The sequence below is a fragment of the Halichoeres trimaculatus genome, unplaced genomic scaffold, assembly GCF_033239565.1.
Source record: "Halichoeres trimaculatus isolate MK-OKI-2021-1 unplaced genomic scaffold, fHalTri1.1 fHalTri1_scaffold_6, whole genome shotgun sequence".
NCBI classification, from domain to species: Eukaryota; Metazoa; Chordata; class Actinopteri; order Labriformes; family Labridae; genus Halichoeres; species Halichoeres trimaculatus.
In genome coordinates, this window is record NW_027437184.1 from 7,355,083 (window position 1) to 7,379,966 (window position 24,884).

The following is a 24,884-nucleotide window of genomic DNA, read 5'->3' on the forward strand; positions in this document are numbered from 1 at the left end:
CGGCTGGTGAACAGATTTAAAGCTAGGGCCTGCTGTCTTTCTTATTCGACAGTTTCCAGTCACAGTAAAACTTAAGAAAGGGAAGCATGCAGTCTCCTCTAAAAACATGTAATAAATTGGTATCATGTGATGAGCTCTGGTGCAATCTTTGGACGAGAATGTCTTTAGTTTGTACCTTTAAAAATGCACTCCCATTTATATAATGATTTGTAAACTATTCATTTTATTGTAATTATTATATTTCGTTGTGCTTCTTATTTCATCATGATTTATTTCAGTAATCCTTTCTATTTCTGCAACTTCTTATGTAAATGGCGTTCACTGTGGTACTTCCATAACACATTGTTGTACTTTTTAGCTGGTTATGTAACAGACTAAATATAATATCAATATCCTATACAGTAATTCATGTTATCAATTTGGGCTGCTTCAAGGCCAGTATTTTTCCAGTATTTTTGATAAGCTACATCATCATAAAATTCAACTTTTGAGCTCACATTATTAGGGGTTGGAAACACAGAGTATAACACAACATTTGATAACCAATATCTTGCCAGTTATGAAAATGATATGATCTTACAAGTATAGGTGTGATGATCGATACATTGCACCAGTCATACAATGTTGAATCAAAGTATATAACTGTCAAAAGAATAGAAAATAAAAAAGATAGTGTTTTTAAAAAAGAACAATATTTTGCAATAATAATTCAATCGCTGTATCACTCGAGTCAGAACAAGTTGAATGTTTATAAATATTGCCATACTTACATTTTGACTACCTCTCAACATAAATGCCAGTTTAAGCTTCTTTCTTAAATTCAGACACTTAATGTTTCATTAGGCAAGACACTGAACTCAAAATTGCTCAAAAATTGCTCCCAGTGTTGGTCAGTAGCGTGTAAATGGGTATGAATGTGTTAGCCAATACTGATGGTCCCCTACCATGGCAAGGTCTGCCCCCAGTGTGTGGTTGTGGTGTTTGTGGGTGAATGAGGCTAGCTGTGTAAAGCAGTTTGAGAGGTCAGAAAGTCGCTATATAGAAGAAGAGTCTAGAGCTTATGGTCATTTGATTCACTGAAAAAGAATATATAAAATTACATGTTTTCACTTTCATAGTCAGTTTCTTTCATAGTCACTTAATGAGTACAGCAGAAGCAGAGCAGTCCTGTTACAGACCCATATAAGCTGGGGGGCTGGGAGCACAGAGAGGGACAGACTGGTTAGGAGGGCCAGTTCTGTCCTGGACTGCTCCTTGGACTCCCCTCAAGGAAGTGAGTGAGAGGAGGAGGCCCACAAATCTTGCGTTCATTATTATGTTCATTATGTTCATTATGGACAATTCCTCTCACTCATGAGCCTGTAGGGGCTTTAAGCAGCTTCTTCAGCAGCAGACTGATGCACCCACCTTGCATGTTAAAGCGCTACCTACAGGAGGTCAATCCTCCCATATGCAATAAGACTTCACAACACACCTTAATGCCCTGAAACTTTTAAAAAATACAGTTATTTTTAAATAATATCAGTATTTATGGTTTATTTTTTGCTATTATTCTGTCATTGAGTACATAGTTAACTATTTCTATTTTTTCAAAGCTCTAGTTTTTAAGATCTCATCTTCAGTTTTAATTATTATTTCTATTTTATTATTGGTTGCAACCAATAAAGACTATTCTATTCAATTCAATTCTATTCTATTCTATTCTATTCTATTCTATTCTATTCTATTCTATTCTATTCTATAAATCATATAAGATTAAGACAATTTGAGATTAAAATGAGATGACTAATTCCTCATTTCTTCCTTAGATATGAACTTGTTCCTTGTAATATTTTAAAATGTTGATTCAATGTGGTTGACACATGCAGTCTAAATAATTGAAATTTCTTCTCTTAGCTACAGACAGTTTTCTACTCTTGTTTCCAGTACAACGATGAATTGAGAGCACCAAAGGAAATGCCACGTGTACACACTGCGCATGCCCGACGATTTTGACGTTGATCCTGCTGGGTGATCCCAACTTCCGGTGAAAGAGGAGAAGTGTTTCACACGATTCCTCTGACAAGGCCTATCGTTACTCACCCGCAGGTAGTTGACGGGGTTTCGGTAGAAGCCATGGCCCTGTGATCACCATCAGGGAATCTAGATAACTTTGTGAAGACATCGGGCAACGTGTCTATCGACGCCGATTTGACCAAACGCCACATCGTCAGAGCCTCAGGTTTAAACCTTACCCCGGGACTGCGAGCTAGTCGGCTAGCTAAAGACGCAGCTAGCTATTCGCCAACCAAGCACCTTTAAATTAGATTCTGGTGTCTGTTTCAAGATGTCAACGGCGGGGTTCAACTCTCAGAATGGGACGGGGACAGGACAGGCATATGCGAATGGTAAGTAGTGTCGAAAAATATGTAAGCTTACTGGTTGGAAACACACTGCTAACATTAGCAACATATTGGTTCTTTGGCTATTTGCTAACTATTAGCCAACTAGCTGTCTTGGTAACGTCAACGCTGTAACTTAAAGGAGCAAGACTCAGCTGTCAGGGAGCGTTACTACGGTTAATCTTTTCCCTTACTCGCTGTCTGAATATGATAAGATCAGTTGTTATCCTACCGATATGTTGACACTATTGACCTGTTTTGTTAGTCATATTTGTTTGATTTGGTTTGGTTTGTCGAGTTGGCAGACCAACAGGTGAGTAACACGATAGTAAGTTAAAAGGGATTGTCCCTGATCATACCAAGTGTAACCGCAATAGTAATAAAGCACTTAATTCCCCCATTATTCTCAGTTAACTACAACCTTCCCTTTAAATTAAAACACCAACCAAGCTCTGACTTGTCAATTAACGGGATCCTTCATATGCATTTCTGTTAATCGTGAATAATCTCTTCTGTGTGTTTTGTACTTGAATCACTATAATACAGTACTGTTTTTCAGAAGGCTAAAATGCTCAAGGCATGTTTTCGTTCATCGTTTTACTGTACATGTGGCACATTGGGAATGATCCAGACCTCACACTGCAGAGCTTTCTCAGCACAGGCTGTGACAGTTGTTTAGTGTAAGTCTTGAGTTGAAGATAACTGACATTTCCATCATGTTTCCGTGAATGGTAAAGAAAACAATTCGAACACAGTAGGTCAGAGATGACAATAGTGTGATTGTGTGCAGCCTTCAGGACTTTTTGACGATGCTTGTGAGGGACATCTCAAGCACTGTGGAGATAACGCAACAACAGCTTGAAGGGATATTACTTCTGTGATTGCAGTGATCAACACATTTGTGAAAATAACATAATTTTCCAGTCCTGTAACGTTAATTTGTTTGATTCAATATGCCACTAGATGTTTCTGTAGCTCTGCTCTTTGGGTTCTTATCAATTCCAAAACAATGTGCTATTGATTATAGAAACAAACTTTAAGAGCATGCCACTAAAGCTGGAAATGATGCCTTTTCAGCCAGTTATATTGGGCATTGTTTAAGTTCTTAAGGATATTAAATGAGAATTTTGTGCAATGATAGAAATTTTCATTTCATTTCGCTAGTGCACAATGCTTTAACCTAGTGAGTAAAGTTGCAATGATGTACAAACAATAAGAAATAATAACAGCAACTTTTAGTTACCATGAATCCATACAAGACTACAGTCATCAAATTGTCTTTAGGCATCTACCAAATACTCACTTGTCAGGTTAAATTAGTTTTCCCTGAACAGCTTAACCGACTGAACAGGATTAAAATTATGAGGATCCCTGGTAATAATTGCATTATGTCACTTCCTTTCAGAAAGCTCACACACTCAAACTGGAGTGATCAGCTGTAAAGTTAGTTATATATGTCAAGGTATTGATACATTTACTAATTCTCATGATCTTGAACGTATCTCAAACTGGTGCTGTACTAAATCACTGCAGCGATGAAATTGACTTTTATTCAATTATTTCAGCAGATTCACTCCCTTGAATCAGATGTTTTCTTTTCTAACATTTAAAGAAACTCTGGGTTGATTTATGACTTATCAAGAGAGTCTTTGTGATTGGAAAGTAGCTGTAACTGACTAGGTATAAGCTCTAGTTCTTAAACAGACCGGCTCACAGGAAGGAAGGAGATTTGAAGTGGATTATGTTCCTTCATTTATCTTTGCTCATTCAGAAGAGTTGTTTTCTAATCCCTTCTTGCTCTGCTGACTTGGCTCTACTTCCAGTTAGGTAGTAAAAGGCTAAGTGGATAGTAGTAAGTGAATCTGCTGATTTTTTTTTATCATTTAAGGTTGTTAAAGCATAGTAGTTGTTATTAAGCTTATTGATATGAATTGCCATTCTGACCACATTTGTTTTTCTTCTTTTCCCTACTGCCTGGGAGGAAAGGATATGACATCTGTTGGTCCCTCCTTTTTTTTTTTTAAAAAAAAGAAAGTCTTGCATTAATAATTTGTTATAGCGCCATGGATCTTTGCAGCATTTTGTTCTCAGGCACTTGAGACAAAATAGACCCACATTTTAGTCTCAGATTTGCACATTACACAGAAAGAGAATTTCAGATAGTATAAAAGAGTTTGTTGTGTTTAAAAACAACTGTTCAGTGAGCTCAGACTTTGCTCAGCGCCCCGCACTCATCATCCCTCAGAGCAGACTATGGTCAATTAGATCCAGGTAAAGAGATTAGACCCTAGGCTGTTAGCTCATTGGTCATTTGGGGGATCTGAGTGGTTTTCACTCCCTGTTATCACTACAAATACTGTGCCATCTGTTTTTCATTTAATTCTTTGAACTGTGATTCAGATTTGAACCCAACAGCTAAATCTCAAGTGAAAGTGTCTTTTAGACAAGAAAACTATAACATTGCTTACTTCAACCATTTGTGAAGTTATTAGCTGGGCTGCTTAGTTTTTAAACCTTCTGCTATTTTAACTGGTCAAGCATGGCAGGGCTAGGCCTGTCATGATAACAAATTTTGCAAGGCGATAATTTTCCAAAATATTATTGCCGATAAACGATATTATTGTCAATATTATTTTGATTTTTTTTTTTTCATTTTTTCATTGATGTAATTATGATAAATGGGATACTAAAGTGAGTACACCATATCAAAAGCAAGAAACTTTAATTTCTTAAGCGTATTTAACTCTAATTAAAAGGTCAGGATCTTTTAAATAAAATAAATTGAACAAAAAATATAATAAATTTGACAAACAAAAAAGAAAAAAAAAATACAATGAAAATGAAATGGACTCTCTTTTAGAAAAAAAATACATCTCAATGAAAATATTTAATACTAATCAAAAACAATAAAACATAGACCCTGTCTCTAAAGAAAAAATGAAACTCCAAAAAAACAAAAAAAACTATAAAAACTATAGCCTAAATAAAAGGGAGTTTATACAGTTCCTGAATTGTTTGTAACATGTCCTTTGTCCCAGTCAATTCGTACTGTCTGTCAAACATTTTTAACGTTTCTGGCTTTCAACTGTATTGAAGGGCTGCATTTCTTTGGCAATGTAGCTGTCTTTGAGCGCCCACCATTTGGCGCTTTTATTTCTATTTACTTTGCAGACCAAAAGCCTCAGTAAGAGCGGATTGTCAAAAAACAAGGCTCCGCTGCACCTCCCCTTCTTCTTCTTCGTCGCCACTATTTTCAAACAAATGCGACATATCAGCTCGTTGGTGTTTATGAGCTCACACTTTGTTCATTCTGATAAAAAACAAAATATTCCCACACTGGGATTGTGGCAGGCGGCTTAAGAACCGTATCTTTCGTGCCATCACTCATATTAGTGTGTGTTTCCTCCTTACCCCTCAGGATGCTCCCTTCAGCTCTCTCCGTGTGTACGCGCGAGCAGCCCCGTCTTCACCCCAAAGATCGCATTTTTTGACAGATGCTCACTCGGCTATAAATCTGCTAATTCCGCTATAGAAACTTTGCACCCCGATGTTAGGAAAGATAGATGTAGTGAGCCATCTTCTCATTCAGCCTCTTTGGTGGAAAGAGAGGAGGAAAACAAACATTCATGCACGTGTCAGTTTATGGAGGCTGGCAAACTTACCGGCAATGTTTATATTTATCGTTCGGTTAATTGATTTATTGATTATCTTGACAGGCCTAGGCAGGACAGTAACTTAGAGAGCTGCAGCTCCCCTGTTCTCAGACAGGAGAACTGAAAAATGTCATTTTTCAAGCGTTAAACAAGTGCAGTGTTTGTCTGAAAGTGCATGTTTGATGGCTGTATTTTAGGTCGCTGTTTAAAGCAACATGTTATCACTAAACAAACATGGACCTGTTGGATCTCAAACATGCCTGTTTATTTTCCTTTGCGTTCTGTCTCCATCAGGTCCATCACAGAATCCAGTCGCCCTGCAGCAGCTGCCTGGAGTCAACTATGGCATGACTCACCAACCCACCTACAATCCAATGCAGGCCAAAGCTCCAGCACCCGCTGGCCCTGGACTCTATCCCACTGGGCCGTACCAACCTATCCCACCGGTCAGCTCTTACCAGTCTGGCCTACCACCCACTTCCTACCCAGCTCCCCCAGGCCAGCCACTGTTAACCAGACCTCCAATGGCAGGTCTCCCATCCCATACTCCTCCCCAGTCTGCCAGCCCAAGCCCTGGTCCAAGGCTGCCCCCTGCACAGGCCACACCTCCCCCCCCTCCTGTGTCATCTAGTAGCTACTACCAAACCCCTCAGCAGCCGCAGTCCATGACTCCAACATGGCAGTACAACACAGCTCCCCCACCGATGGGGCCGCCTGCCTCCATGAACACACCTCCTCGCGGCCTTCCAGCAAATCACGTGAGCTCTGCTGCAAGCTCGACAGCACCACCACCGCCAGTGTCATCAGCAGCTTACAGCTCGGCACCACCGGCTCACGTGTCTCACAGTACCACCCAGCCTGGCCCTGGGATGCCCCCTACATCTCTACATGGGTACACCCAGTCAGGTAAGACCACAAGAGCTCCACGAGGCTGATTTTACCAGCTCCTTATCCCCTATCACTTAATCACTGGAATGTATTAAGCAAATGCATAATACCTCCACTGTTCCCTTTAATAACTTCTACAAAACAAAATAACTTTGCCCTGTCTCTTCACCTCGTCATTGTCATCTTACGCCGGCGTGTTCTGTAGATATGCATATCTAAACACTGATATGTTGGAGCTGGACGTTGCCCTCTGCCTCTACTCTGAGCGTGTTGGCTGGTGACTACCTCTGGCCTCCTCCCTGGCACAGAGGCTTATTCACTATGAAATTGTTCAAAGTTCAAATAACATCTTTATTGTATCTGATGTGATTCTTAAGTCGGAATGTGACGTGGCATTTTGATCAGGTTAAAAACAGTTTCTGGAAAAAGTTGTATAATCAAAACTGATTTCTTTTCAACCTCCTGGTTGTTTCATAATAGAGAGCTAAATACTTAACCTCCCTTGTATCTGGGAGATTTTGATTTTTTGCTCCCTTTGAGGAGTTAAGGGGTGTCATCTGAAAATTTGTGGCTTCATTGTCGCTTGACATTGTCTGTTGAGAACCTTATAAGAGTATTATAAAAGTTAGTTATATAAGCTTTGACTAGAGTGTCTGAGTGATTTGTCATGGCATTTTGTAAACCAACCTTTTCTCTGAAAGTGGCCACACATCTGCAGAAAATCAGAGGTCACATGATCACTATGTTACCAGTACGTCTTTCAAGCTTATGATCAGATTTGCTTGAAAAATCGCTATCCACACACACAGCCCCAAGAAGAGTCAGCCTGATCAAGCTGACCTTTCCCCTAGCAGCAACATCAACTCCTATCTCCCGAGCACAATGCTGACAGTGAAAGCAGCAGTTAATCAAGAGGAGTTATGAGATCTTTTTTGAGATGTGAACCCTGTTGACATTTGATGTTTTTCCAAATGTCTCTCCTGTTACAAGCAACTCTAAAACTTAAAAACTAGGGCTGTGACTTTAACAGGTTAATTAGATTATTTAATTACACTGCACACTAACGCGTTATAAAAATCAACGCAAGATTAACTCATTAGCTACCTGCAATTTTCAGAGCATCTTGAATGATCTTTAAAGACCCAAATAATCTTGTTTTCTATGACTATGTGAACACCAAAGTTACTTAAGAAGTGTGGACTCTCTTCTTTCATGTCTCTCTTCCTATTTTTGGTCCAAAAAAACAGACAAAACAAACTTTTTTGATCGTGTTCATCTCGGGCACTCCATCCTTCCCTCCTCTCCATGATCTCCGTCGTCTTTTCTCACGATGGCGGCGCTCTTTCTCTCTGAGCTACAGCAACACATCCTCAGTTGGAGCGTGAGCTGCCTGAACTTTTCTGACTGTCAGCGTATTGCTGTGTCTCTGTCATCTCACATTGCTCCCCATATCCATGCTGAGCTCTCGTCTAAAGAGGGCTCCACTGTCACCCACAGTAGTTTACGAGCAGGATTTTGATTGAGAAGCTCCACCAGACCCCGCCTCCCTCCGCTGAAAAATATAATTTACTTCTATAGGCGCAGTAAACAGTAATCAAATGTCAATGGCAGGGAACACGGACATTTTAATTGATATTGTTCAGTTGAAAAAAAAAGATTTACAAATCATCTCTTTTTCGTGTATTCATTCAAATACATTCATTCACTCATTAGTCATGCACTATGATTTTGTAATGCCTTTGAATTCAAATTCTTTGTCTTGGACCTTAAGCAGATATAAGATTAAAATGTGATTAATTAGATCAATTAGTTACAAATCCTGTAAATAAAAAGATTATTTTTTTAATCTCCTGACAGCACTATTTACCACATAACGGCTGATGAATGTACTTGAAAGTAGTGTCCTCAAAAAAACATCTTCTGAACAAAATAAACAGGATTTTGCTGTTTAAACTTGCGTATGAGAATATTCAATGATTTAGTCTTCTACCAAAATCTGTTTGAATTGAAAAGTGTTGTTTCTGATGTTGAATATTGATGTAATTAAAATCTGATTAATTATGATTAATTAATCACAAATGGCATAATTAATTCAATTAATTTTTTAATCAAGTCCCACCACTTTTAAAAACTAAAACTTACACATTTCATCACCAGACATAAAAATATGTTGAAGAAATCTGGCTGAAAATGTTTCTTGTGTTCTTTAAATCTTAGATTCCTCACTGAAGATAGAAAATTCTGTGTCTTTTTAATTTGTGCTCAGTTTTACTCCTACTCTTGAGCTACAAAGGCTAGCTCAGAGTTAGAGTAGCGCTAGCTCCTTCCTGGGCTAGTAGGAGGAACTGCTTGCATCAGGGGTTGGAGGCAGGGTTAATGTAGCCAGAATTACACCACATAAAACCCTGTTGAGGTGGCTGAACACAACCTCAAATATTTTAGAGAAAGAAAGATTGTTTCAGCTTGTGCCTACATAAAGCTTACTATTTCATTTTTGTATAATAAGAACTTGTGCGCTCGTGCAACTTTTGAAATCCAAACCTTATTGGCAATAGCCTCTCTAAACAAAAGGGATATTTTTACCTTTATTTCTAACACCAAAGTGAACATAATTCCCAGTTTAATCAGTGTTTCCACTTTGGTTAGCCTGTCCTTGGAGGTTGACATGTCCATGCCCTGACATTAGCTTGCCGTGGTTTCATAGTGCCATCAGCTGTTGTCACCTCTACTTAGAGCTTATAATGTTACCCATCAGCGTTACTTCATTTCTCTTCTACATTATATGTGCTAATACCGCCGACAGGTCTTGTTTCACAGGCAGTAATGTTGATGTAGTTTCTGGTGTCATTGGAAGTGAAGGTTTAGGTTGGCTGATTTTTGCTGATTTGTTTGAGATTCTTTTATATTAACAGTTAAATGTGTCAATTTTTCCCTTTATTTTTATTTGTTTTAAATCAGGCACCGCGCCGCCACCCATGAATCCAATGGCTCCCCACACATACCAACCAAACAGAGCCCCCTATGGTCCCCCACCTACAGGCCCACCACCAACCATGAAACCTGCTCCACCTCCCACTGGACCCCCCATGGCAAACGCCACACCTCCTCCTCCAGATGGTTAGTTTGTTTGTTTTAATCTCTGACTTGAAGATTTTGAGCTTTTTACTCACGCTGGCTTCTGTCCACAAATGTGTGTCAAATCTAAATGCTTTTATTATCATTGCCTCATTTTCATCTGTGATTTATTTTCCAAAACTTTAAATCAACACAACAAACAAATTCTTTCTTACGACAACCTTCTAACTTGATTAGACAGTGATTTATTTTGACCAGGTTTGAAGGTTGTCAGAGGTCAAAGTTAGTGTAACACAACAGTTTTCCAACATAGAAGGCAAATATAATGTGGTTTACTGTGAAATTTACATAGAGCTAATGCTTCACTCTGGGTTTTTAAATCTGTGTCTGTTTAAATAAGCCAGATATGTACTGATCACCTTCCAATGTTTCCCCCTCATGCCAGCTCAGTGTGGGGGGGCTGTTAACAGCACCCTCTCCCCCACTGAGCCCGACAACCAGGAGGGAGATATTGAATGTCCAGGTGTGGCCCAAACTGCCAGTAGCTGTTAGATATTGTTAGTCCTGTCTGTACTGTGCTGTTCATCGTTTCCAGGGATGCACTGAGTCTTTTATTCCATGAATTAAAATCAAACCCTCAAGAACTAGCAGACTTTAAATTTGTAAATTTGTAAATTTATAAATCCACCCTTCAATCTGGAATATTGTATGTACTTCTTCTTTAGTGCTTCTTAAGTTAAGTTTTCTTCAGAGTCAGTGCATCCCTGTGAAGACATTCCCTCTTGTTGTTAGCTCTGAACTTCCTGCTCTCTGTCATCCCTCCCCATCATATGTGATATAACCTCAAATATGTCTTAGGAATTCAACATCCACGTCACCATCATCCACGTCATCATTAGTACTTTTGTTTTGCTCAGTGGTTCGTTGTGTACATCTCTTTCTGTAGCTCCAACCAATTCATATCTGTCGCCTGCGGACCAAAAGCTGAACCTGTCTTAGAGTATTCACATCATATGTGTGTTTCCTTTAAAACAGGAACTATGGCTGGCAATGGCCCACAAGCACCAAACAGCTACAATCACGTTGACAACAAAATGGGTAAGATCATTTTCTGCCACATGTCAGATTCTTTCCACTGTAACCACGAAGCACAGTCTAGCTTCACAGAAATGCTTTCATAACAACTTCTGGTTACGTTTTCAGGAATCATTCTCTAAACTTTGTCCCTTTTTTCACCTTTTTATTCACAGTCAGTCAGAAACAAACTCCTTGTTTAATAAAACCATTGTTGTATAAAGTGAAAATGACCTGTTAGTTTCTTCACTGATTACCTAGAATACAGTATCACAGAGAAAAAGTGTCAACAGAGTCATCTAATGGCTGTTTGTTGTGTTGTATCATGAGAATCAAACAAGTTTTTATAGCTCAAAGGTCCCATATTATGCTCCTTTTCTGCAGTTTAATGTGAATCATTGATGTCTTCATGAAGTGGTAGTAACATGTTTTGGTCCAAACAGCCAATAAATCAAGCACAGCAGCATTGTTTCCAGGCTCTCATAGCCCCTCTGTTCAGAACGCTCTGGTTTAGTGGGCGTGGCCTTCATATGTAAATGAGCCCCGCTTATACCGCCCCGCTCTTCCACGTCACTGAAAGCGGTGCCATGAGCTCCAAATGCACAGTGTTTAGAAAACAGCAAAGCTTGTTTGCCATAACATTACAGGCTAAAACAACAGGCTAACCGCAGCTAAAGTTAGCATCCTGAAGCTAACACAGAGACAGGGGGGACACTGAGGTAAAGCTCTTACATCTGCTCCACAGCACACAGCATTTAAAATACTCACATTTCCAGGGTCCCAGGTTTGTTGGTGGATGGTTGGTAATGCGCCTGGATTCAGGACCAGTCTTTTCGCTAGCCCTCTGTTGTACTGTCCAAAGTTGGAAAAGCAGTCGGCCGTGAAGTGACTAGCACACACATGCACAGTTTTACTGAGTGTAGCTGGCACATTTCCTTGATAAATGAACTCTAGCCACTTAGTCTTGTCTTCTTCTGAGATGGGAAGCTTGAGCATGGAACTATGTGGCTGTTTACAGCCAAAAACAAAGGTCAGACTTGCTCCTGATTGGTCAAAAAAGGGAATCACTGACGTCAGCAAATTCCAAACAGCTCATCTTAGGTCAGGATTTTACATTCACAAGCACTACTAAGAACAGGTTTTGTCACTAAATATCACATTTTGTGGGCTGGGAGGAAAGCCAAAGACCCACAAATTTCACTAAAAGACTTAATAAAGTGATTTTTGCATAATATTGGACCTTTAAAAGGAAAAGTTTTTGTATATTTTATGATTTCTGTATCAGAAAACTCCAGTGAATGAGTTCAATTAACTGACAAGTCCCACTAACACAGATTCATTGATGCCCTCACGATTATAAAAATTCATGAAAGGGCAACATGTATAGTGAATAGAAAGTTACACACTGCCATGCTTGTGTATGTATGAGTTATATGTGGCTTAAAATAGCCCTCCCTAGAAGTGATATCCGCTCTTACTTGAATACGAAGCTGTTTGAAGAAATTGGGGACTGTTTATCCCCTGAAGTTGACCTACATATCTAAAACTTGTTTAAAGGATAACATCATGTTTAGGGGCCTGAGGCACAGCTCTACCAAACAAGGAAGTTTAAATTCTCGAGAGATGAATCAGGACGTTGTTTTTGATTTGCTCCATGTAATCTGTAAAAATCTGATACACAATACTTGAGCCTGTTCTTCTTCTCTCACAGCTGGCCCACCCCAGCCTGGACCGCCTGGTCGGCACTTGGGCCACTACCCGTCTCTCCCCCCTGGGTACCAGAACACACCGACCCCCCACAATGCCACACCCCCCATGCATCCTGCTCTGCAGGCCGCCACACAGCCTTACACTCAAGCACCTCAGCCATACCAGCAGGTAAGAAGGACGTCCCAGACGTGCTGCTGAGTTGTTTTAAAGCATTTTGCGCTACATGTTTGTTTTCTGTTGGTGGACGGTGAGGGAACAGTGTGCTCTACTTGTTAGGTCATGCATATTTGCTTTTCACCAGGTTTACATGCTGAACTCTCCTGTCTGTCTAAGCTATATGGAGAGTTGTGTAAACAGTTAGATTCTGCATGTTTGTTAAAGAGCACACGTTACCATTGTCTCACTTTCCTATCATATCCACTTTTATTAAAGGTGTGCTTCAGCTGCATGATGGGTAATTAAGTAGAAAATATTAAACCCTCATAATCATTTGACTCGAAAAAGTGATTAATATCAAACCAGGCTGCACCAGTGCATCAAATCATGGACGTCCAAACTGAAAATTTTAGTCACTGGTTGTTTTCTGTGATCTCAGCCACCCGTTGGCCCTGGGCCGGCCCAGCTGAGCCCGTCCCTGGCGGCCATGAGCCTCCAGTCCAGCACCCCAGAAGCCCTGAGAGTGGTCAACCTGCTGCAGGAGAGGAACCTGCTGCCACCTGGCCCCATCCCGGCCCCAACACCCTGCCTTCCACAAGACCTGCAGAAAATAAACTGCAACCCAGAGTAAGCCATGACCTACCCTTTTCTTAAAATAACATCAGTTAGTGAAACAAACCTCATAATGGATATCAATCAAATGGTTATTTTCTGCCTTTTTCAGAACTAAACTTGATAGTTTCATGACAAATACGTTTTAAATGCACTGCACTGAAATTTGACTGATTGCTTTCAGTGCAGAACAAATTGTTAGCTGTGGTTTGGTCCCCAGTTTTGCAAATAGTGAGACAGTTTCACTTATTTCACCAAAAACCTCTGTGCTTTTTTCTTCTCAGAGTTTTTCGTTGCACGCTAACCAGCATCCCTCAGACCCAGTCTCTGCTCAATAAAGCCAAGATGCCTCTGGGCCTGCTGCTACACCCATTCAAAGACCTCTCGGTAACAGTACACATAAAGAACATTTACACTCACTTAAATTTCCTCCCAGTTCTCTGCTAACCTTGTGTTTTTTATGGGTCACACACATTAAAAATGCTTTCTTGGGTTAAGGAAAAAAAACAGAGGAACTTTGTAAACATATCTAAATATTTCCCTTAGAGAAAACAAATTTATTTGGATAGTGGGATAAAATATAATGTCACATAAATAGTTGCATTAGTGTGAGAGATGATTGAAGTATTTAAGCATTTTCCATGTTTGTATCGTGCTAGTATGACTGTGTTTCCTGGATTAATAAAGAAATATTCGACAGCATCTTTCTGATAATTATGTCCCTCAGATAAAGAACACCACAAATGAGAATTAGGATTTAACACCAAGAATCCCCCAAATGCCTCAGAATAGTATTTGGCTAAATAGGCCTCTTGGCAAAACTTGTCAGAACAAATTCACTTTCCCCCCCGTGTTAATTGAGGACACAGACATTGCACAACTTGGACAGCAACAAGAATGTCTTTATTGAAAGCCCAGTGGCTGCAAAGTAGAAAATGAGTTCGCTCGAGCCTGGAGGCACCTCTCACACAGTGGATGTTTTGTTCTGTGGTTCTCCTTGCAGCAGCTTCCTGTGGTGACATCCAGCACCATCGTCAGGTGTCGATCGTGCAGAACATACATCAACCCATTCGTCTCCTTCCTGGACCAGAGGAGGTGGAAGTGTAACCTGTGCTACCGGGTCAACGATGGTAAGAAAGAGCAAGACAGTCCAGCTGTCAGAGGGAAATACGTCATGATAGTAGAACATTTCAAAACAAAGATTACCTCCCTCATTAATCAGGTTATACCCTGTTTTTTTTTACTTAAAAGATGATATAGCTTTGTTTTATTTATCTAATTTACATTTGTATATCATCACATTTGCCTCCTATTTCCTTATGCACCGGGAAGTTGTGCCCCACTGTGGGACACTCAAACACGTGCGCGCCTTCTCCGTAAAGATGCAACACTTGCTCTCTTGTGCTCGTCGCTGCTGCCAGCGACGTTTTCGTTTCCTCGAGAGAGACAATTGTTTAATTTGTGCTACAATCCTGTCACAACCCCCATGTTTACGTTCACTGTTGTTTTAACTGTAAAAGGGGGAGCCTATCAGACAACTACAGGGATTTGAATTACGTCACGTCCGTTCCACGATGAAGGTGGCTCTGACTCACAGTGGAGGAGCCACGAAGCAGCTGAGGCCTTGTACACACCTAGCCGGGTGTTTTCAAAAACAAATATCCCCCCCTCATTCGTTTTTTGAAAATACTTTTGTTCATACACAGCGGGCAGATTTGCCTGTGAGTGCGTCTCGAAGCATGCCGCACCCATAATGGGTAGTGTTTTTCTCGTCCAATCAGGATGAACCCCTACTATTCAGCTGTGACGTTTGACAACCAAAAACTGTCTCTCTGCCTCCACACGAAACCAGTTTTAGAAATCTCACTTTGGCCAGAGTTTTCAGAAAACGTCATTTTTAGTGACATGAAACTGGGGTTTTGTGTGGAAGAAAGGCGTAAATGTATAAAAATATAAATACCCAGCTACATGTGGACATGGTCTGAGAGGGGAGGTCTACAGCTAGACCCCTCTCAGGTGGAGGGGAGGAGCGATGAAAGAACACTGGAGATGGTCTGCGAGTGTCTCAGTGAAGAGTGTGTCCTATCCACGCTTAGGTGCTGCACCAGTGCAGTTTTACACCGGAGGAAATGTGAGGAAATGGATCGACTCTAAAGAAGAGGATTGTTAAAATCTCATAGATTAATTTCATGAAATACTATCTAGATTAAGACAAATTCAAAAAACAATCATTCCTGTGTTCGTATTTACATCTGATCGCCAACATTTCCTCCAGCAGTGGCATACATCACGTTCACACAACTGAAGAGGGCATTAAAGTCTGTGTGTTTTCAGGCACTTTAGACATGTTTATCATGTATTAACCAGCCAAGCGTGCAGTTTAGTGGTTTTTTGGCAATAAGGAGGGCACTTGAGCACACATTTTGGCCCCCAAAAGGACAATGTAGCATGCGTTTTTGCTTTCCGAGAGGGCACTTTAGTGGTTTATGGCAACTAGGAGGGCACTTTTAGTGTGTGTTTTTCAACACTTTGGCTATGAGTGGGGACACCACTGTCCTTCAAGCTAAAACCGTACAATCTGTATATCTAAGATTCTACAGTTTTATAGTTTAAGTTAGCAGACGCTTTTGTTCAAAGTGACGTACAACACAAGCAGGAATTTTGACAGAAGAAGCAGGATTTTTTTTTTAATAATTTAGAATAATCTAGCCAACAAACCACAATTAATTGCTGCATCAATATACTTCAGCCTTCAACAACATTCAGTAATTAGCGCTGAAAATTCACCAAGAGCTGAGTCTGAGACCTTCTGACTCATTCTACCCCTGAGGACAAAGAGAAGAAGGGTCAGACTATGTGCACAAGTGTTCCCCGAACAGATGAGTCTTCAGACCTCTCTTAAAGCAGAAAGGGACTCTGTGGATGGTACAGAGTTAGGTAATTAATTCCACCATTTGGGAACAACAGAGGAGAAAAATCTGGCTAGAGTTTTGGAGCCATGCTGGGCTGGGAGCACCAGGAGTCTTTCACAAGCAGAGTGTAGTGGGTGTGAAGGAGTATAGACCTGGATGAGGGACCTCAGGTAGGCAGGAGCCATCTTGTCAATTTTTTGTAAGCTAGAAGAAGAGCTTTGAATTTGATTTGAGCTGCCACTGGAAGCCAATGAGTAGAGATAAACAGCTGGGCGACGTGTTGTTTTGGGCTGGTTAAGATTCAAGACGTTTATTTGTGACATGCTCAAACAGGTGGGCTGTGCAAAGCAGGGACTGTCCACTGTATAAGGCTTGTGATCTCTAATACTATCGTGTAGCAAGCTGATTACTTAGAGATTAAAAATTAAAAAGGAAATAAATTTATGAATTACAAATATCCATCAAAGCCACTCCTATTTTCATCCTTATGACTGACGACTTGAGCGTTCATTCTTGTCTTTTCATCAGTAACAGTCCTCCTCCTATCCTTCTATTAACGCTCATGACTGTGAATTGAGTCAGAAAGTACACAGAGCACTATTCATTACACTGACCTATGATGTGTTGTGTGTCTCTTTGTGTAGTTCCAGAGGAGTTTATGTACAACCCTGTCAGCAGATCATACGGAGAGCCACACAAAAGACCAGAAGTCCAGAACGCCACCATTGAATTCATTGCTCCTTCAGAATACATGGTGGGTTCATCAGTGTAATTGAATTTGGAACTGTCTATTATCTTTAGTTTGATCTCCGTTAAGTTTCTTTATTATTCAAGCGTAATGTGTAATTGTGCAGATTTCTCTGTGTGCGTGTGAGTCTCTGACCTTTACATGAGTTGATTTTGTTTCTCTTATCTGCCCAGTTGAGGCCACCGCAGCCGGCTGTTTACCTCTTCGTTCTCGATGTATCCCACAATGCAGTCGAGACAGGCTACCTGAATGTGTTCTGTCAGTCACTGCTGGACAACATCAACGCGTATGTTCTTCAAATATTTTGCCAGCTGAAAATACAAGCTCATTGATTAATTTGTTGCTTTTCTGTGTCATGTAACATCTAATAAAAATCTGAACTTGTCTCTGTATCTCTCAGGCTTCCTGGGGACTCGCGGACAAAGGTAGGCTTCATCACCTTTGACAGCACCATCCACTTCTACAACCTCCAGGAGGGACTTTCCCAGCCGCAGATGCTCATCGTGTCTGACATCGAAGGTGAGGCACAGCTCATGGCAACGGTCACACGCTCAGCACTGCTGCAGCTTTACACCAGCTACTGTAAAACTACTGCTTCAGACACTCAGGTCTGATGAATACATGAGAAATCAAATGTCAGATGGTTACTTTACCGCAGTTTAAAATGTCTTATTATCCTCATAATAATGTAATATTTGTCTATTTGATTCATTGTGCTCCCACAGATATCTTTTTACCAACACCAGACAGCCTTCTAGTAAACCTCAATGAATGCAAAGAGGTAAGAAACTACCACACAAAAGTTCAAAACCTCAAAAACATTTTGGAATTTGAAGATTAGATTTTGTAGTACTTGAGGGAAATTGACTAAATTCTTCTCATTATAACTTTAGAGCCACAAATTTCTGACTTCCGCTTAGACAGAAGAAGCATGAAATGTGACACCATTGTTTTTTCTTCAGGGGCTAATTATTCTGCAAAAACAAAACTTGTTCATTGTTTTTTTCAGCTTGTGCAAGATCTGCTAAAGAGCCTGCCAACTTTATTCGAGAAGACCATGGAGACCCAGTCTGCCCTGGGTTCAGCTCTGCAAGCAGCCTTCAAGCTGCTGTCGCCAACTGGAGGGCGAATGTCTGTGTTCCAGACCCAGCTGCCTAACCTCGGAGTCGGGGCGCTCCAGTCCAGAGAGGACCCCAATCAGCGGGCATCTGCCAAGGTTGGAGCTGTGGGGACGAGTTTGATGGGCATAAGCATCATACAGCCAGAAAACAAGAGTTTACAGCACATTTTTGATGCGTTTTATTTTTTCTAAAGCCAAGATGGAACTTGTCAGCAACAGAATAACAGTTATGAAATATTCCATTTAGGGTTTCACTGGTCACACATCTGCAACAAATTGGTGCATTTAAGCAATCAAGGAAAATCAGAATCCTCTCTTTAAAAAGCACTAACAACATGATTTTAAGAACTGTGCTGTGTTTGTTAAAATACTCTGACTTATCCATGGGTTTTCATGATGAAGGTACCTGATTTGATATCGGCGTGGCAGTTTTGCTACATTCTGATTCTAGCTAACGCTCCCATCTGGTGGGTTTCCTTTCAGGACATCCAGCACTTATCCCCAGCTACAGATTTCTACAAGAAGCTGGCTCTGGACTGCTCTGGCCAGCAGGTGGCGGTTGATCTGTTCCTCCTCAGCTCTCAGTACTGCGACCTGGCATCTCTTGGTGAGCCCAAAGTTTCTGGTCGTCACTTTTAGATTTTTACAGTTAAAATTAATTTACAATTGAGATTTTAGTTTCTTCTTTTCCTGACAAACTTTAATTATGAAACAAAAGAAAGTTAACCTATCAGCCTCTCATTGTTGCCTCAACTTTTCTCTCATGTATCTTCCAGGCTGCATATCCAGATACTCAGCAGGAAGCATTTACTACTACCCCTCGTACCACCACCAGCACAACCCTGCTCAGGTGGAGTGTTTCCAGAAGGATCTGAAGAGATACTTGACGAGGAAGATTGGCTTTGAGGCTGTCATGAGGATACGCTGCACTAAAGGTTGAGCACTTTTAAAGATAAACTTTATGGTCAAAATGTAAAAAAAAAAATTGGAAAATATGGCAAAGGGATTCATTCTTTGTTTTTAATTTCAAAGCTTTGGGTTTCTCTCCCTCTGCCTCTCTGCAGGTCTTTCCATCCACACGTTCCACGGAAACTTCTTCGTGCGCTCCACAGATCTGCTGTCCCTGCCCAACGTGAACCCAGATGCCGGCTTTGCAGTTCAGATGTCCATCGAGGAAAACTTAGACGACATGCAGGTCGTCTCCTTCCAGGCTGCGCTGCTTTACACATCCAGCAAAGGTGCGCACACAAAAACAAACACATGGATATTGAACATTAACGCCAAATTCAGCTTCTTTTACTAATTGATTGTATTTCCTCTTGCAGGAGAGAGAAGGATCCGTGTCCATACTCTGTGTCTCCCTGTGGTGAATTCTCTGTCAGACATCTTTGCCGGGGCTGACGTTCAAGCCATCACAGGACTGCTGGCGTGCATGGGTATGTTTGGTTTAAAAGAGCTCAAAAACAGAGTCTGGTCTGACTTTCCAGAGCAGTTTTTCAGACGAAGATCCAAGTGTTGGTTTGATAAATCACCTTGCAGGGGAACAAAGGGTAAATATTTAAGTAACTGTATGAATATGATGGGGTTCGTGATTATTGAATTGCTCGTCGGATCATTTGCTTTTATCAACTTGAGGCAAACCTGCAAATGATCTAACTTAAGTTCTTGTGTAATAAAAAAAAAATAGTGCTGAATATTATTGCTGCTAAAAGTATAGAAAGATCAGGTGCAGAGGAACTACCTCAGATTTCTTAACCCCTCTCTCTGAAATGATTCCTTTTCAATGGAAAGATCCAAAATAACTGCAAGCTTTTCTCCCCTTTTGCTGTTATTAGCACTGACAGATGGAGATGAGTGGTGACAGCTGTGGTTACCAAGCAACCATCGAATACTGAGCAGTCAGATCGGTCTTTGCTCGTCTCAGATTCATCCAGAGAACAGACTTTGACATTTCAGTTGCTTCAAAACAAAGCGCAGATAGGGCTTCTGATATTGTTGTAACACAACAGAAGAACCACACATCTCTTTAAACCCTTCATGAAGTTTTATCATTTGATCCATGATAAAACAGCAGATAATACATGATAACATCTTCCTCATCTTTTCCTGCACATGTCCCCCTCTCTGCAGCCACGGACCGCTCAGTGACAGCAAGTTTGAGTGACGCCAGAGACGCCATGACTAATGCTTCCATTGACTCGCTGTCGTCGTACCGACAGTCTGTGCTGACCATCCAGCAGCCCGGTCTGCTGGCACCTGCCTGCCTCAGACTCTTCCCCCTCTACATCCTCGCCCTGCTCAAACAGGTAATCCTGTTTTAGCGCACAATTCATTAGTTATATCAACCCAGAGCATCAATAATCAAACTATGGGACATTTTTCTGGCACATAAATGTCTTTTTCATGCATTCGTATGATCTTTATTGACCTGCTTTGGGTGTTGGTGTGTAACCCCATAGAAAGCCTTCAGGACGGGTACCAGCACCAGGCTCGATGACCGCGTGTTTGCGATGTGTCAGCTGAAGTACCAGCCACTGGCCTACTCCATGCTGATGATCCACCCTTCTCTGTACCGTATCGACGATCTGACAGATGAGGTAAGGAGGTTAAAGTTTACCTTTAGCAGCTTCGTACCAACGGAGAGATTTCTGTGCATGCAGGGATAATCATTTGAAAAGAAATTCAACTTATAAAGCTCAAAAAGCTTGGATTTCTTTTTTCTCTTTTGTCTTCTTTTAGAGGGCTGAAGTAAAACACTTATGTATAGTTTTGTTTTGTTTCTCATTCCGAGTCTTAATATTTAAGTGTGTAATCTTCTCTTCTTCTGTTTCCTGCATCCTCAGGGAGCTTTGAACATCAACGAGCGAACCATCCCTCAGCCGAGGCTGCTGCAGCTGTCTGTGGAGAAGCTCAGCAGGGAAGCTGCTTTCCTCATGGATGCTGGAACAGTATGAAACTTTAATCCTTTGCACAAATATCTGCTCTTTAACAAGCTTTGAGAAATACAAACCCAATGCCCTCTTGTGAAAAATGAAGGAGTAACAGGTTGTTAGAGACATGATTCTTCCTTATTGCTTTCCAAAAGGTGATGTATTTATGGATCGGACGAAACTGCAACCCCACCTTCCTCACACAAGTCCTGGGAGTTCCCAGCTATGCTGCCGTGCCTGATAACCTGGTATGAAGCCTCAGTGAATTAATGAGCTACAGCTCAGATTTCACTCCTCCAGCTTCCCTTCACTTTGTATCTGCACCAGGACTTTTAAAAACTCTCAGGATGGCATAATAATTACGTCCATTAAGTCCTCCCTCAGGTGTAAAATAACGAGCTGGTTTTCTTTCTCACCTCTCTTAGTATCTGCTCCCGGAGCTGGACACTGCCGAGTCTCAGAGAACCAGAGCTTTCATTGGCTGGCTGAGGGATCAGAGACCATTCTTCCCTTCCCTGCATATCATCAGGTGGGCAACACACTACGTCCTGTATAAGAGCATAAATCTGTTGTTCCCTTACTATCCACTAAGTAAACCTTTGAAGACACAGATGGCTGGCTAAAAACGTACAAAATATTGTCTGGATGAATAGATTTAAAGCTCATGTAACAACTGAGAAGCTGGATCACAATTACAGCAGTAATTAGTCACACTTACCAATGTACAAGGACTGAGACCACGTGAAGTTTTGTTTGTCTCAGAATTAGTGTTGGGCAAATTACATTAAAAAAGTTATAATTTATAGTTTGTTAACTTTCCTAAAAAAATAACCAAATGAGTAACTGAATTACTCATTCATAAACTTAATTAGTTACCAGGGAAAGTAATTATTTTGTTACTTTTACAAAGCGCTGGCATCATTAAGAGCTTTGAGTTTTTGGCCACTGGTGGTGGTATGAGTTTTTGAGAGATGTTTCATAGAAAAGAATAGAATTCTGAGAATAGAATTCTGAGAATAGAATAGAATATACTTATTTATCCCTAAGAAGAAATTCAAGATTCATAGCAGTAATACAAGAAAACAAAAGTAATAAAGTTAATAGTGCAAAAAGGCTCCAGAGGGTCCAGGACTGAGCTTCTTCAGCAGTCTGCTCAGTCACTGTCCCCTTTTTTCTGCCTGCTCACAGCAGGTGAAGTTGATCCAATGTGTTCTGGTGTTTGCTCTGTTAGCCATACCTGTGAATAGTATGATGCTACTCCGCCTTCTGGTATTCCCCCTGTTGCTGGGTTAGCACGGCTAGCTTGCCCATCTTATTGGAGCTGGAGCTTATGTTTCCAATAACGATGGATGGAAGGGCAGGTTGATATCATCACTTCTTAGCTCATAGCTGAAAAGCAGCACGTCATCCTCACCTCCTTCTCCTCACCTTGTGGGAAACATCAGGCCTTGCACCATTTAGCGTTGACATGCTACAAGCTGCTAACGGCTGGTCTCATATGTAAACAATGCGGCCATGGTTACATGTCAGATCTCCGGACAAACACAGGAGACAAATCAGTAAAAATATCACTCAAGACAAAACCAGTTTGGTGTCCATGACCTACAAATGAACCATACAAAGTACTGACCCACTCGAAATGCAAAGACGACGATAAAGAGGTGAAAAATGATATCGTTATTATGGGACATGATGTACACTTTGGTTTGTAATACCAACACCCACCTACCTATTCAAACTGTTATGACAGGTGCCTACAGCACAGCCTGTATGAACATCAGAACAACCATCACCTGCTGCCAAACATTACTCAATTTCAAACACAAACACCTCAAATATACTGAAATGTTAAATATTCAATGTAGAGAACAGGTAATGAAAATTTAAATTTATAACGTATAACTGGTTTGATGAGATGTAGAAAAAATTATGTTTTTCTTTTGTCCGACTTTCTAACTGGCAATCAACCCGGTGTCTGTTGCACTTTTTTCACTCCTTCTTTAACTCATCTTTCTCAGGGATGAGAGTCAACGCAAAGCCAGCTTTATGCAGAACATGATCGAGGACCGAACAGAGTCGGCCCTGTCCTACTACGAGTTCCTGCTTCACCTCCAACAGCAAATCTCCAAATAACCTTCAGTGGAACTTTACGAATGAGGGGACACTGAAGTGTGGACGTGCATTGGTTTGTGTGTCTGTACCTACGTATGTTTGTATGTATGTTTGTGTGTCTCTGTATGAAAGAAGTGGGAGACGCACGCCTCTTGCTTCACCAAGCAGGGCACCATGTCTGAGCTGAACTGATGCTACGTGTCACTCAAATTCACCGCTGTGACGGACAGTGAAAGACAGCATCACAGAAACCATTCTGATGCTTGTGTGTTTTTACCCCACTGAAGCAATCATCAGAAGAAAACAAAAACAAGACCCCATGATCATGATGATGATTATATTGTCAATGATTGAATGAATCAGTGTTTATTCTCATAGAACAATGCTATCTTACTGAGGTATCGTTCAGATACTCTTTACTGAATGGAGTCAAACGTATGTCTGTGTGTATGTAGGCTTCAGACTCGGTCTATGAGGATGTTTAGTATGCTTGTGCTCAAAGACTGTTATTGGGTATCACCAAGAGTATTTGTACACAGAACACCTGGTCTCTAACTACACTCTCAAGTCATACCTGAAGGACAGAACATGTGCTCCTTATTTTTCAGTCATTATAACTGTGTGTCGAACAAATCCGTAGACTCTAACGTTAAAGGCAGAAATGTTAAAGTTGTTTGAAGGTGGATTGACCTCGCCATCATCACTGCCTTGAATGTGCGGTCTCGGCCGCAGGATGTTGTTTCCATTGGTCTGATCTGTCCTTTAAAACTGTCATCTTTTCATTCACCTCTGATGACGTCCCTGTTCTGTTTGTTCGTTTCCTTTCTTTTCTTTATGATAATTAATAATTTATGAGACTCCCAATCTGATTAAATTCTATAATTGCCTTGTATGGGAACTCACTTTTTATTATTAAACCTCTGTTCAAATACGGACTCTATATATGAAATATTTTAATATAATAGGATATGGGAAATTCTTTAACAGACATAACAAAGCCATTGTGATCTTTTAACCATGCTTATTGATACTTGTATATTGAAAAGACTGCATTATATAAAGGTGAAGAAATGCTGATGATTTTAGTAGAAACATAAAGGTGAAATGACGCTAAGAAAATAAAATGTTTGGGACTTTTTAAATGTAGTTTTGTGTTTTGGTGGATGAACAGTAGGTGTTTTTTCAACGAAAAAAAAAAAGAATTCAAAACAGAGTATGGACAGTTGTAATCAATTTTTCTCCTGCCTGGGCTTAAATTGAAGAGTTAAATTTGTTGATTTCATACAGTTTGTAATCTATGTAAAATATAAAGAAAGATGTACTTAGAAAGACACTTGATTAAGTCTTTATACACAAGATTGTTTTTTTTTTTCATAAAAAAATGCTGAAAATGAGAGCAGTCTGTTTTTGTATGCAGTCACAGAGGTGGAGACTTGAGTTAAATGACTTTGACTCTAGCCTTGAATGGGGCTGGTCCCCTTCACATATCGTCCATGAACTCCAAGAAGAATGT

The 24,884-nt window shown here is 40.6% G+C and overlaps 1 protein-coding gene across 3 annotated transcripts; it reads left to right on the plus strand.

Moving 5' to 3' along the window:
• Window positions 1–1,981: 1,981 nt before the first annotated feature.
• On the plus strand, window positions 1,982–24,639 carry LOC141791644 (protein transport protein Sec24A-like). 3 transcript variants are annotated; one of them, XM_074672243.1, is made up of 24 exons: window positions 1,982–2,387; window positions 6,329–6,940; window positions 9,881–10,039; window positions 10,443–10,520; window positions 11,033–11,095; window positions 12,783–12,949; window positions 13,377–13,564; window positions 13,834–13,936; window positions 14,553–14,679; window positions 17,106–17,215; window positions 17,383–17,495; window positions 17,610–17,728; window positions 17,935–17,990; window positions 18,219–18,425; window positions 18,813–18,936; window positions 19,106–19,264; window positions 19,394–19,567; window positions 19,655–19,765; window positions 20,460–20,635; window positions 20,789–20,926; window positions 21,173–21,277; window positions 21,415–21,507; window positions 21,685–21,788; window positions 23,278–24,639. In XM_074672243.1, exons 1-24 carry the CDS (start codon window positions 2,327–2,329, stop codon window positions 23,390–23,392), a joined length of 3,462 nt encoding a protein of 1,153 aa, XP_074528344.1. In that variant the 5' UTR covers window positions 1,982–2,326; the 3' UTR covers window positions 23,393–24,639. The 3 variants fall into 3 exon arrangements, with proteins under 3 accessions (XP_074528344.1, XP_074528345.1, XP_074528347.1); XM_074672244.1 differs by having other exon boundaries at window positions 14,556–14,679; XM_074672246.1 differs by lacking the exon at window positions 10,443–10,520 and having other exon boundaries at window positions 1,983–2,387.
• Window positions 24,640–24,884: the final 245 nt, after the last annotated feature.